Source organism: Trachinotus anak, unplaced genomic scaffold, assembly GCF_046630095.1.
Source record: "Trachinotus anak isolate AG129_WGS33_773 ecotype Australia unplaced genomic scaffold, CSIRO_AGI_Tana_v1 ptg000007l, whole genome shotgun sequence".
Classification (NCBI taxonomy): Eukaryota; Metazoa; Chordata; class Actinopteri; order Carangiformes; family Carangidae; genus Trachinotus; species Trachinotus anak.
In genome coordinates, this window is record NW_027273858.1 from 13414589 (window position 1) to 13428188 (window position 13600).

The 13600-nt window shown below is 42.4% G+C and overlaps 2 protein-coding genes across 6 annotated transcripts in view; one reads left to right on the forward strand and one right to left on the reverse strand.

Moving 5' to 3' along the window:
- wdfy4 (WDFY family member 4) overlaps nt 1-13600 on the forward strand; it is a 40022-nt gene that overhangs the window by 16973 nt on the left and 9449 nt on the right. For 3 of the 4 annotated variants that reach the window (XM_071480737.1, XM_071480738.1, XM_071480740.1), the window contains 22 exons: nt 49-143; nt 250-346; nt 456-658; nt 874-1040; nt 1118-1237; nt 1325-1504; nt 1588-1746; nt 2167-2293; nt 2398-2546; nt 3223-3461; nt 3545-3666; nt 3798-3983; nt 4087-4196; nt 6631-6708; nt 6835-7026; nt 7113-7188; nt 7278-7492; nt 9117-9265; nt 9370-9484; nt 9792-9877; nt 9977-10039; nt 13404-13446. In XM_071480737.1, coding sequence (XP_071336838.1) covers nt 49-143; nt 250-346; nt 456-658; nt 874-1040; nt 1118-1237; nt 1325-1504; nt 1588-1746; nt 2167-2293; nt 2398-2546; nt 3223-3461; nt 3545-3666; nt 3798-3983; nt 4087-4196; nt 6631-6708; nt 6835-7026; nt 7113-7188; nt 7278-7492; nt 9117-9265; nt 9370-9484; nt 9792-9877; nt 9977-10039; nt 13404-13446 — 2971 coding nt within the window. The remainder of the gene's footprint in view (nt 1-48; nt 144-249; nt 347-455; nt 659-873; nt 1041-1117; nt 1238-1324; nt 1505-1587; nt 1747-2166; nt 2294-2397; nt 2547-3222; nt 3462-3544; nt 3667-3797; nt 3984-4086; nt 4197-6630; nt 6709-6834; nt 7027-7112; nt 7189-7277; nt 7493-9116; nt 9266-9369; nt 9485-9791; nt 9878-9976; nt 10040-13403; nt 13447-13600) is intronic. The other variant, XM_071480739.1, reaches the window with a different exon arrangement.
- On the reverse strand, nt 10080-13318 carry lrrc18a (leucine rich repeat containing 18a). Of its 2 annotated transcripts, none has more exons than XM_071480742.1 (3): nt 13249-13318; nt 12202-12329; nt 10080-11114 (listed from the first exon to the last, which is right to left on the reverse strand). In XM_071480742.1, the coding sequence occupies exon 3, from the start codon at nt 11108-11110 to the stop codon at nt 10265-10267; it is 846 nt and encodes a 281-aa protein (XP_071336843.1). In that variant the 5' UTR covers nt 11111-11114; nt 12202-12329; nt 13249-13318; the 3' UTR covers nt 10080-10264. The 2 variants fall into 2 exon arrangements, with proteins under 2 accessions (XP_071336843.1, XP_071336844.1); XM_071480743.1 differs by lacking the exon at nt 13249-13318 and adding an exon at nt 12885-13235.

A 13600-nucleotide genomic window follows, 5' to 3' on the forward strand; every position in this document is an offset into this window, starting at 1 on the left:
TTTAGGAATAGCTCTCTATTTAAAATATGTCCCTTTGTTTGTTTTTAGACTTGGGCTCTTTCTCGTCTACACACTCCCTCCTCTTAGTGACGTGACTGAAGGCAAGGAGATATCTGACAGTGATCTTTCACAGGATACACAAGGTATAACATATATAACACAATAACAACGTATACAGTACTTTACATGTTTCATGGCTGACACAAGTTTTACTGGTACTGACCCAGACATGTCCTCTCTGTGCTGTAGCTCAGAGTTCTGGTCCAGCCAGTCTCATCTGGATCCGCAACCAGCTGTTACTCGTGCTTTGTGAAATCTTAAACTCAGACAGCCTTCTGATCAAAGAGTGAGAAGCATCTGTTACTGTTTACACATTTGCACAGTATCTCATGTGCCATAATGTGGTTGCAGAAACATTAACTGAAATACTCTGTCCTGTTCTTATTCCCCACTAGTCAGCAGAAGACAGTGTTTGATTCCCTGGGCAGTGATTGGTTCCTGCTCTTCCTTCAGCCCAACCTTCACCCTTCTACCTTGAAACTGGGTCTTGTCCTGCTCACACACTTTCTGGCCAGTCCGGACCAGCAGAGCAGCTTCAGAGATGGGGTGCTCCCAGGAACACTTATTGAGGGCATGGAGGAGCCCGTTGCTGTCATGGGTAAAGTTGAATAATTTCTCACAGCAAAGTAGAAATAGTAGCGTCATTTTGCGTCTTCCAGTGGAATCAAATTAGGATGATATTGAGTTTATAAATTAATATTTTGATTGTATTTAATATTGAAATTATATTTTTAGGAATTAATTTTAGTCTTATTAAATACCATTATCATCATAATATAATGTTGAATCATTGTTTTCTTGTTTTGTCACCAGACAACCTTCGAGCCCATTCTTGGTCTTATGAGTGCCTCACCACCACCTGTCGAGGCTTTGATGTTCTGCAGGAGCTGCTGATCAGACACTCTCACCTGCCTCAGGTGTATGAAGCCCTGGCTGCTCTGCTGCTGGGGAAAAAGAACAGTCACACTACTGAGGGAATGGTGGGTAATTTAAAATTTTCCAAAATGATCATCTGCATGATCCCAGACATAATGCGCTTATTGTGTGTCATCTACAGGTGCATTTGGATGACATCCTACAGTCACTGATTGACAGCCAAGCAAACTCTCCTGCTCAGCAGCTTTGTGTTGAAGCTGCTACAATACTGCTGGAATTAGTCAAAGTCATCATTACTCAGGTAAGAATGTAATAACTTTGCATCTTCTCAGTATTTTTTGCCACAACTCAATAATGTGTAACATGTTTTTCTTTTGTGTTTTAACAGCCTGTTCCTCCAACGAAGCACATGTCAAGCAGTGATGCATCATGGGAGTTGCAGCTCCCAGCAAGTGTGATGCAATTCTTTTGTCTTCTCCATAGCCTCTGGCCAAGAGACCCACTGTGGGCATCTCCAGAGTTCCTCCATGCACTTGCTGGAGTCGTGTACCCTCTGGACGGTTCAGAGGTGTGTGTGTTACTCTGGATTCATGAAACCTCTACACGTCTGATCTCTCTGGTCTTATTCAGTGGTGTGGTCACATCTTTCAGGGTGTCGGTGAGCCTTGCGTAATGAGTGAAGGTGAGGACACATTCAAGAGTTATCAAACCAGGAAGCCAGTGTGCGACTTCATCCGAATACTGCTAATGGACAGTCTTCTCAATGTTTCTGCCAACACCAACACAAATCCTCTTGTTCTGCTAATGGAGGTGAATTCACACACCTACATATCTGCATATATACACATAAATACTCCAGATTCTATTGCTCATAGTGGATTCTTATAGAGGCTGTTTAGTATACTACAATACTGCAAAACCCCCATGTCTCCAGAAGGTGCCACTCTTTGCTCAGTTACAGAATAAGACAGAATCAAGGTGCTGTTGATAAAATTATTCACCATTAGGAGGGAGAGAACCAATACAATTTCTGTCATGTTGGTTTCAGATAGCCAAGCCTAACCTGCATGCACACAGACCACCACCAACACCTACACTTGAGACAACATTAGAAAAGACCTTTCCTTCATTATCAAGTGATAGAAGAAATAGTCATCACATTTCAAAACGTTCATGTATTTGTTGCGTTGGATTATGTTTTCTAACTAGTAAACTCTATAAATGTTGCAGTTCTCCCCTGATGGTGTATCACTGGAACAGAGGCAGACTTTCCACACTGAGCTGCTAGAGTTGATGATGGACATCATCCACATTCTCAGCCATGAGGAAGAAAACAATACTCATCTCATCACACAAGGTAGAATTTCCATGCATGATTTCCTCATCGCTGTAACTCGACTGACTGTGTCAATGCGGAAAATTCTCTTATCTGAACTCATGACTTTTTACTGTATCTCTCAGGCTCAAATCAGAGGCCTGAAGGACAGATGGGCACATTGATGGAGAACGTGGTGCTCTTTAGTAAGACTCTGCTGCAGGAACTTTACAGTGGAACATTCTTGGGAGACTCTGAGAGTTTGCTCAACTTCCTCGCAGATCAGATTGTGGTGGTGAGACAAACACATTGGCCATGTTCAGACCTGGTATTAACACTGTCTCAGGTGATCAAATCTCAAGTGGACAGGTGTGATAACACCCAGAACGCATTTCAGATCCTATCACTCAGACCAGATTTTGAGTTGGTCGGGGCCACATGTGGTCACATTCTTTTATCAGTGTGAATGTCTTCTTCCAGATTGTAATTAGTCCCAACACAGTTTCATAATGAGCTGAAAAAAGTTTACTATTTCAAATGGCGGAAACCTTATTTTATTAGAGAGCTGTGTGCAGCACATTGATTTGCTCAATCCCTCTTTGCCCCGCTCTCTTTCTCTCGCTCGCTCTCACAAACACATTGACAACAGACCTGTCCAACTGGCTAAAATCAACTGACATACTTAGAGCTGCCCACTTGTGATGGGATCACGGTAGACTCATGTTAATGCCAGGTCTGAACAGGACCATAGAGACAGCTCATATAATATTCTCATAAAATGTTTTCACCATGAATACGCATGTTAAATTCATAAACCTACAAAGTGCAAATTTATGTTAATCTGTAAATTGAAGTTAAAACTAATCTGTTTAATTTTCAATGTAGACACAGTTCCTTTTAACCAATGGGAGCTCTGGATAGTGAAAATGTGAAAAATAACTGATAACAGATACAATGCTGTATATTTCTAGGTTCTGGAGAAAGGCCAAACTCAGAAAGAGAAGATAGTGTCAGCCCTCTACTCCTGCACCAATAAAGTCCTGCTTTATTTCTTGTCTCAACCGCGTCATTCCCAAGAAGAAAAGGAAAGGGTCACCAGGGCCTTACAGACCTTGATGGAGCGCTGGGATGTTGTCATGGCAACTTACAATGCAAACATGAACTTCATCACATGCCTTCTTCATTGTCTGTTACTGATACGATCTGGCAGGTAGTAGTGAAACCAGAACCCACAAACATGTCCAAGAAACCAAGATTCACTTTTTATTCACACAGTCACACTTTGTTTTGTAGCTACCCTCAAGGTTTTGGAAGTCTAACACAAAAAGTGCACAAGAGGAAATCTTCATTCCACCTGTTTGGTACTAAAGCCGGACACTCTGCATACATCAGCAACAGAGCAGACATTACCACAGGTATGCAAGGCCAGTATGTGTGAGGGTTTATTTACGTTCATCATGTTATTCTGCCGTGGAGTGTGGAGTCTGTGGAGGTTTACTGGGTCACCAGACAGGTCAGAAGAAATGTGTGTGTGCATGTGTTCCAGATGACAGAGAACTAGTGTCCTTAGCGGAGGCTTGCTGGTCAAAGGTCATGATGGAGAGGCAACACACACTTGAAGAGACCTATAAGATAGAGATCTCAGCAACACACACAACGGGATCTGTCAGCATGACTGATATCAGCCCTCTCTGGGAGGAGACGGCACACAAAACCTGGCAGCTACACAGAGGTTAGCCATCACTATAATGATACCTTTGGAGGGAAAAGTTGCCTGAATGTAAAGTTCATGTTCTTGACATTAAAATTTTGTCTGTTTTCTAAACATCTTTTAGAGTCTCAGAAGAAGAAGGTGGCCAGCAGCTCCCAGAAGAAGTTTGATATGATCAGCAGTGCTGTTCGCTCAGCTTTGGGCAGACTTGGCAAAGAGTCAGTAACAGTAGAGGTAAATACGAGACTTGTGACCTCAGTGTTTGGCTCTTTTTCACAGGGCATGACATAAAGAAGTGTATATTTGTGATTCCCTCGTTGTTCCTTTTGAGGAGTGTAGTGTCACCTTTTCTCACGTGCCCCTCTATCCCAGAGCGCTGTGTCCAAACACTGCCAAAGTCACTGCAGTGTTTGTGCTGTGGGCCGTCCAGCCCTGTGGGGGTGTTTGATTATTTCTTTAAATGGATTTGGATTATCACAGCTGATTGCCCCTGAGTGGGCATAGTAATTGATATCTGTTAGGCCTATCCATGGGAACACTCACTACAACACACTGTTTGCTGCTGAAGGTTAAAGACGCGTTTATTGTTGTTTTTCCCCCCGAAACACGTGGCCCACATCATTAATTCCCCCACAACGCTTAAGACGTTGAGCCATCTGGAGCAGGGAGCGAGGACATATTACTCAGGCACACAGGCATGAAATTACCGCGTCTGTGTGTCTGTCTCACCCCCACAAAGTGTCTGAGTCTGTGTGTGTGTTCTTGTTTGTGCACGTCTCTTGCCTACAGAAATCGGGTTGGCAATTATAGTGGTACCAATCTGATGAAAACATTATTCATTTGATGTTATTCTTTATCATATCAGTCTTTGACAGGCTATCAGAGAGGGTGATGAATTGTTTTTCCATCTGAGAGGTAGGGAGGAAGAGGGAGGGACGTTTGCCTGCTCCCTCTCTGCAGTGTGTTGCACCACTTCGCTCTGAGTAGGTTGCAGCATGCAGCAAGTGTTCAAAAAATGATATTCAAATCTTCAGTAATGGTCAGCCAGTCTGCTCATTTTTCCATTCATCCTCATGAAGAAACAAGTGAGTCATTAATTAATTTCTGGATCATCAACTTATGACCTTTATTTGGCAAGTCATGAGCTTATGGGGAGTCTCTTTTCAGTCACTGGATCCATAGGAATGCATTTCTACAGAGCGTGGAGCATAGCTTCCGGGTCTCAGATATCTACTTTTACTGAACAAAAAAAAAAAGAAAAAGAATTTTAAAGCCTACTGTAGGTAATGAATGAGAATATAGAGACTGATAGGCAGACTGTGTCCTCAGTCAAGCTTCAGTGCAATCCTTCTAGAGATTTATTTCATCAGCGAATGCAGTTTCCATAATCATATCTGTGTCCTCATATTAGAAAGATAATTAACAGCACTAATGATCACGTTAAGTTCATTACACATTCACTGCCAGCCCAGAATGAAGTTGACATTATGTTGCCTTATCATCAAAGGTGGCGTATTGTTGGGAAGTCATTAAAATGGAAATGAGTGTGATGTTCTGATGTTAATTGCAGAGGGAAGAGATGAGTTATGTATTTAATGCAACATTTAAAAAGCCAATGAGGTTCCTATCTGCTAAATAGGGTAATTAATGCTATATATTACTTATGTTTGTCCAAATGAAGGAATGAAATTAGGAGATGATGACGCCGACTTGCTGTTTATCTGTCACAACACGGCTCTAGTTTGCAAACTTCATTATTACTCTCTTTTCTGTCTGTAATATTTCTATAATCTCCCCTCAAATTACTCCTTTATTTCTTTCTCAGCACAACTTCTCATTTGGATAGGCAGTCAGTCATTTAGAGAAACAGTTTTCATTCTCCAGAGGGCTTGTCAAAGTTTGTCAACTTTAATGCATGGGCTTATTCTGAAATTGTCGATTTTTGCATCTCTTGTATTACAGAAGTAGTTGGTTTCTTTTTATTGTATTTGAAATCAATTATTGCATTCATGGGGTTACACAGCAAAACGCAGAATTAATATCTGTAAATAAGACTCGATAAAAAGACTTACTGCATGTTCATTCAGTCAATTAAATGGCTTTCCTGGGTCAGCTGTGAGGATGGACACATGTTGTTTCACTAGTCTCTCAGCGAGCACTGCTGTGATGATGGGCTTAATGAAGCAGTTAACAGTCAGAATATGATCCCAGTGTGTCTGCTGAACATGAGCATCCTGCAGTGTCAACACGGCTCTGTTTTGGGTTTTTCTATTTTTTTTTCTTTTATTCTCTCTTTTAATCGACACATACACACACCCTCGCACACAGTAAAGGCGCATTCACACTTACCTTGCCCTTGACTGTGGCGTGGCTCAGTGATATTAATGTTTATGTTAATCAGATCACACCAACAAATGATTACATTTCCAGACAGGGTTATTGTAATACTGTAGCCACTAGCTTATTTTGCCCAGTGAATGCAATTTAGAACAGATATAATTGTATGAATGCATTGTAATTGCATGAGGAAACAACAATACCATTATGAATATACAATCTCTGTGAACATAATGTGTGTTGTGTGTGTACAATATGAGCTAGAGGAAGAGCGATTGTGCAACCTGCTCTTTTCATTTGCACCCATCAGGTTACTCTTCTTTCTTTGTAGGAGTTTCTGTCCTGCATGGAGTCACATCGACACAGAGGCCACAGCATGTTTGAGAATATGAGGACAAACCACTTACAGGTTTGACAGAAATGTTACTGTGAATATACGGAAATAAATGTTGTTAAAAAGCCAAAATTAGATTTGTAGTAATGTTATCTCTGTCTCATCTATTCCCTCCATCCTGGGCCTGTTTCTGTGTCACAGTTACAAGCCAGTGAGTGGGAGCGAGTGAGCTCCGAGTGGCTGCATGTGGAGGCCGAGCTGCTGAGGGAAAGAGCTGTGTTCGGCCCTGGCCCAGGGGTGCTACTGAGCCAAGACTGGGTGCAAGATGCTGTCGAAGGACCCAACCGGACCAGATTACGCATCCGCAGAAAGGCTCTGAGACGATCCAGACGGGTATAGCCTTTCAGTTTAGAGCAGGATCCTATTTAGTGTTCCTAAAGGACAGAGTCTAACCACAATGTCATATGTTGTTACAACAGGTGCTAGGAACACTGAGTCTGGGTTTAAGGACTGGCATGTCTGAAGAGAACAAAAACAGAACAGAAGGTGGCGCAGGTTACGAAAAATTTATATTTTTACGTTATTGGCAAGAACGTGGGTGTTGGATGTACGGTCAGTGGAAAAATGTGTTTCCTTTGCAACAGAGGCCAAGATCCTGTGTGAAGTTGGCGCAGAGGCTAAGGAGGATGAAGAGGAGGGAGGACAGGATTGTGATCGTCTGACCTTTTTCCCTGCTCTGAATGAGACACCTGCTGTCACTGAGGGTCCACCTGACCCCTTAACCCCCGAACCCTGCTCCCACACACAAGACTGCACCGACATACGCATCATCCTGCAGGAGCTGCACCCAGGAGAGGAGGTACTGTAGCACAGGAAGGTTTGTTGGTATGCTGGGCTAAAAACAACATGCCTAAACACAAGCACAGCTCCTTCCCACCCTACTAATATTCACAATCATAATTATCTGATGTAGACTGAGGGGTTCCAATAGCCCAGCGCTGCTATCAGAATTTCATCTTTCCTCATTAGTGTAATGTTTTAATGTCGAGGCCCAGCTCAGCTCTTCTCATTCTTCCAGTGAGTTAGAAACCAAAGCACATGTTGACAGGGACTCTCATCGCTCCGGCAACCAGCCGCGGCTTTTAATGTTTCTGACAGAAGTATTAATAAAAACAGTAGGAGGTGATGCAAGCTGTCTTACATCCGCTTAGTAAGTGTGTGATGTGTGCTTGTGTGTCCTGTTGTCTTGCAGTGGTTCATTGTGTGAGTCCTGCTGAGCTTCCTGTCAAATGAACACAGTCATTAGCTCTGAAAAATGCACACACACACACACACACACACACACACACACACACACACACACACACACACACACACACACACACACACATATAGTTACACACAAAGGGAGACCCACTCATAATTAGCTTGCCAGCGCCAATAGTGTGATTATGACAGTAATGTGTATGGGGAGAAATCAATGGTCTGACATTAGGCTCTCAGTCAATAAAAGTCCTCCTTTTCTCTCCTTCTTCCCATCATCAGCTAAATCACCCTCAGACTGATAACGCATATCTGTCCAGAGCACAGTAAGGCGATAAGGAAACAAGTTTATTGTTATGTATTTAATCTTTGATAACAATAAATTTAACTACTTTTTTCTGAAATCTAGTCATTGTGAGGGACAGTTGGCCCGATACCAGTTTATGTTCACTGATGGAAACTGCCACCAAATCGACCATGATATAGCTCAATGTAAACTTTCTGTGCCATGTGGCTGAGACTCACTCACCTTGACTCTTCTTAAACGCTTTCACATGACAAGTGATATTATCCATCATAGCGTGTCTCTATGTGTGCATTCAGACCAGAGGTTCTGATCACTTAGCAGGTTTTCTATTGTGTGTGTGGCAGTGATTAATTCTCCTAATAATGGCCAGGCATGGCCTCCTCCTCCACCAAGTGTGTGACTCCGTGTCTGGGGGTAGGGAGTCTGATTTGATTAGTATAAATTGTGAGGGGCCTGCGGGTATGTTGGGGCCCCATATGGTTTTTGGGCGCTGTGTCCCAGAGGGCCTGCAGAGGGGCCAACACAGGGAGACAGCCAGGTGCACACACTCACTGTGAAATGAGGGGAGACAATAGAATTAGCCACACATTATCACAATGCAGTTAGCAGTAGCTACAACTGGCGCTGAAAGCAGCATGTGGGTCCATTTTGGCACTGGATGAAACACACAGTCACACTGCTGAAAAGGGGGCCGGGTCTTCTTATCCCCATCAATCAGCTCTGATAATGAAGTGTTCAACTGTGTCTTTTTAATAATGATTAAAATATGTGATTAAAATGATCAATCAAGTAAAGCCTGAAGTGCCTGTGTTGCTGCCATGTCATGTCCCAGGAGAGAAACGTGCTGATGTGTGTTATGCATCTCACATAGGGCTTAATGTATCTCTCCCTCCCTCTCTCTCTCTTTCTGTAGGTAAAGGCTAAGATGTGTGTAGTGATGGTGAGTGGCCTCAGAGTGACAGAGGGGGTGCTGTTGTTTGGGAAGGAGAGCCTGCTCTTGTGTGAGGGATTCACTCTCAGTCCTACTGGAGATGTTTGTTGCAGGAAACACCATCCTAGCAGGTACACCTGTGTGTGCTGTACAGTTGTGTGCAGTGACAGAAAAAATATATAAGCATAGCCACTCATTCGGGTGAATTCTCTATGTCCCTTTCTTTCTCTGCCAGTGTGAGGGATTCCTTCATTCCCACCATGCTGAGTAAAGAGCTGCCACCAGCTCGCTGCAGACGCTGGCACTTTGAGGATATCAAGGAGGCCCGCTTCATGCGTTTCCTTTTGGAGGTCAGACATCCAAATGCTCCCTCAGATACCTTGAATTAAAATGCATTTTATATCCAGATTGTGTCTATACAGAATTTATATTGAATACATTCACATTAGATTTTAAAATTGATCTCTGAGCACAAATAGAAATCAGCTTTGCTATGCATTTTACTAGCTCTTGAAGTTCTTTTCCACGAATAAAGAATCAGTCAGATGAGATGATATCATGTTAAGTCTGGGTTTAAAACGGATATGTGAGACCAAAATATCTTGTGCACACAAATTTATTGCATCTGAGTAACTAAAGAGACACTGTGCCCATCAGGACAATGCTATCGAGGTCTTTATGAAAAACGGACACTCAGCCTTTCTGGTATTTCTGAATAAAGACCACGTCTCGGCATATAAAAGGTACCACATTTACATAGACTGGATCTTTTTTATTCTGTTTTTTCATCCTTTTTTTAAGGATTCTGACTCTGATTCTTTTCTCTCTCTTTCTTCCTGCAGGTTGTGCACGGTAGTGCCAGCATTAAAAGGCAGAGGGGTTGCTGAGGTCATTGCTAATGCCAGGTAAGTGTCATCAGTTAATCACCGTCATCCAACAGCAATATTTCAAGACAGTTACATGTAATCACTCTTTTTATTTCATCTGTTGAAATACAAAATACATCAAAAAAATAGTTGTGTGACCGCTAGATATTATGCACAAATAATTAAAAATTGTGTGGCTGCTTAAAAATGACATTGGTTCCATTTGTTCTGTAGTTTGTTAAGTTGATGTCGGCAGCTCTTTGGTCATTTGATTGTCTCATGCTCCACCTTTCTTATTCTCCACACATCCTGATTGACTGTAGCGACTGAGTTTGGCACTATCAGTCCCGCATAAGTCCTTATCCTTTTCTCCTCAAACATATCACCTCCTCCTCCTCTTCCTCTTTCTCCTCCTCCTCCCGCTTTTCCTCCTCCTCCTCTTGCAAGCCTTTCCCTCTGCTCTTTACATCTTTTAAGGCATGTCCTACACAGGCTGCTCTCATGTACCAGGTACACACCCCCCTCTGGTTCAGATTTTTCCTTCAGCATCACCTCACCATCCCCCTGAGCATAAGATAGAGGATTTCGTTTCATGTTCACCTTAGTGAGGTTTCGTAGCACCTTCAGAAACTCTGGTAAGTTGATGAAGAGGTTATCAAATAGGCCTAACTCTTGGAGACTGTCTAGAGCCACCATAGTGGGAGGCAGAGTGTCTAGCTGGTTCATCCCCAGGTTGAGACTCTTCAGACTGGTGAGGAAACCCAGAGTGGAGGGTAAACCTGCAGAGGTTAGGTGGTTGTTAGAGAGGTTGAGGTGGGTCAATCCCACCAGGTTGCCAATGGATTCTGGCACAGACTCCAGCTTGTTGCTGTGTAAATCTAGCCACCTGAGTGACGAGAAGTTCCCGATGTTATCTGGGAGTTTTTGTATCAGGTTGCGGCTAAGGTCCAACTCATCCACGTTGGTCAGTTTGAGTAGACACTTTGGGAAGATGGTTATACCCATGTTGCTAAGGGTGAGTCTGCGCCGGCCATCTGGTGTCATCCGTATTGCCTTTTTGGCAATTTTGAGGGTCACCTTTGTCCCTTTGGCTCCCTTTCCTTTGGGCATGGTACTGCAACACACGGATAGTTATGAACAGTTCGCTTTAAAATTTCTGCTCAATTTCACTTTTGTGATAGCTGCCCCCAAGAGGCTGATATACAATCATTTATCTCATCTACACCACCACACAGTGCTATAGCAAATAAATGTGTTGTGTGTATGTTTACGTGTAAGTATGCGTGTGTAAGGCTGATGTGATTTATTCAGATACAAGGGCTTATGTATGGCCCAGGGCAGTAGGGAAAGCATGCTCTCTGAGGAATGAGAGCCTGAGCGGTGTGTGTGTGTGTGTGTGTGTGCGCGTCTCTGTGAGTGCACGTGTGTGTGTGTGTCACAGTGTTATGTCTGCACTAGTGCGTGCTCACCCAGTGTTGCCCATGGGGGTATTTAAGAGCACGACTCTCTAATTAAGGCTAATGCTGGGGAACAATAGGAGAGAGGCGACACTGGATAATACAGCAAAAACAAATGAGTGCTGATGCGCCCTCACCATTCAACTGATTGAGCTATTTGGCTTTTTTCAAGGCAAGGAAGATGTGTGTGTGTGTGTGTGTGTGTGTGTGTGTGTGTGTGTGTGTGTGTGTGTGTGTTGACAGATGTGGATGCACTATACTAGAGTACGTGTGTTTGTGCACAAAGAGTCAAATCTGGACTTTGATAGATGAAAGATAGGGAGTGTTGGGAGTGTCATGAGGGCTTCGCTCTTCTCCCCTCCTTGTCTAAAAGAGCAAGGTGTGTGTCTGTTTGTGTCTGTGTTACACCCCAAGGCCCTCTCTCGCCTCATTCATCATCCTCAGGATGAGAGAGGTTATCCACTGGTGCTTGTTCCCATTATAACCTCCTATAGAAAACTATTGCATGAAATTATTGCCTGCAATTAGATAACACATACTGGGCCAAATGCAATGATTGATTTAGTGTAGTTTTACAAAATAATTTGGTCAGGAGTTATTGGACAACAGGAGTTATTGGTCTTAGAAATTGGATACACTTCAACTAGCTTCTCACTCTCTAAACCCATTTACTGTATGTATGTCTATTTATTTTTCAGGGGGTATCTTTCCACATTTTCAACATAAATGAAAATATGTACTCACCATATTTTGTCTTGTTTTTTTCTGATTTGGCCTCAATCAAGTGATGAGATTGTCTTCAGTTTTTTTTTGAAACACACCAACAGCTTTAGTCTCTGTGAACCAACCATTCAGCTTGAAGCCTCTCCCCCCTGTAAATCACATTTCCAGTGTGGTCAGCACGTTGAAGTTGTATCAATATTACCTGGTAATGCTATTTCACAAACTGTGGTGCTGAAGTTGAGACGAAAGGTCAGGAATGCACTGTTTGTGTATATCAACATTTCCCTAGCCTCCCCACACCAAACAGAGAAAGTCAAGGTTCCTCTTGTTTAATATCGTTACTTAGCAACTGGGGTGCTTGGCGCCAGGACTTTATTGCCATGTTACTGGCCCACAGAGGGAAAAGAGATTTCAGGAGTGGTTGAATGCTTTGCCAACTTAGATTAAACAAGTTTAGATAGTAATTCAGTGAGTGAAATACTTAATGAAATGTTCAGCAACATTGTCATTTAGATGTTTGGTTTGGCTAAACACATGGTCTGGTAGATTAAATTGAAAACAAGGTATTTTGAATGCACGTTTTTTTGCACTCAGAGGTTTGCTGAAGAGCAACTTGTGTGCCTCCATTTGAATGGATGCCTATTAAAATATTTACAATAATAAAATGAAATAAAAAATGAGCTGGAGAAGAAACTAATGTTTACTTTAGTTATGAAGCAGGAAATCATAGATTTTTCATGGAAATCAGTGAACTGTGACAGAAATGTGAAAGAAAGCTATTGTTCCTGTTTGACCAGTAATAATTAATCTCTGTATATCAAAGCATAGCATTTTAAAAAGTCACTGTACAAGGAAAATACTACTTCCTCTTTAAAGTAGCTCACTTTGCTGATGGAGACTAGCCACAGAAGTTCCAGTGTTACTGAAAGTATATTTCCTCAGAGCCTACAGATGGCACCATGTGCTACATCCTCACTATTTACGCTACATACTGTAGCTCGCCTCAATCCCGTAACTGCTCCTACAGCTGTGTACACACAATTTCTGTTTCCTGAATCACTCACTCACCTCCACTCTGCTGCTTCTGGACTCTGCTGTTACATTTCAACACTGGTTGCTAGGCAACAGAGCAAGCAAAAAGAAAAAAACTTTGTGATTGTTGGCACTGCTCAGTGATGTGCCTGTGATGCTAATTTGAGGTATTTGTTTTTACTGTGTTTTAGGAAGACTCCTGTGGTTGAAAAGACAGCCCTTGTTAAATGGCAGGTAATGAAATAAACACAGCTCTTCATCCATTTCGCTTTATCTGAGTTGTTTGTGCTTACAGATTCAGTTCTCACTCCTCTGACATCAGTAATGATGACTGCCAAAATGTTTACTAGATATGACATTATAATGACATCATTATATAATTCAGCTC

Bases quoted from the DNA above. Each gene is read 5' to 3' on its own strand.
- lrrc18a (XM_071480742.1), bottom strand. From the start codon at position 11,110: ATGCCCAAAGGAAAGGGAGCCAAAGGGACAAAGGTGACCCTCAAAATT.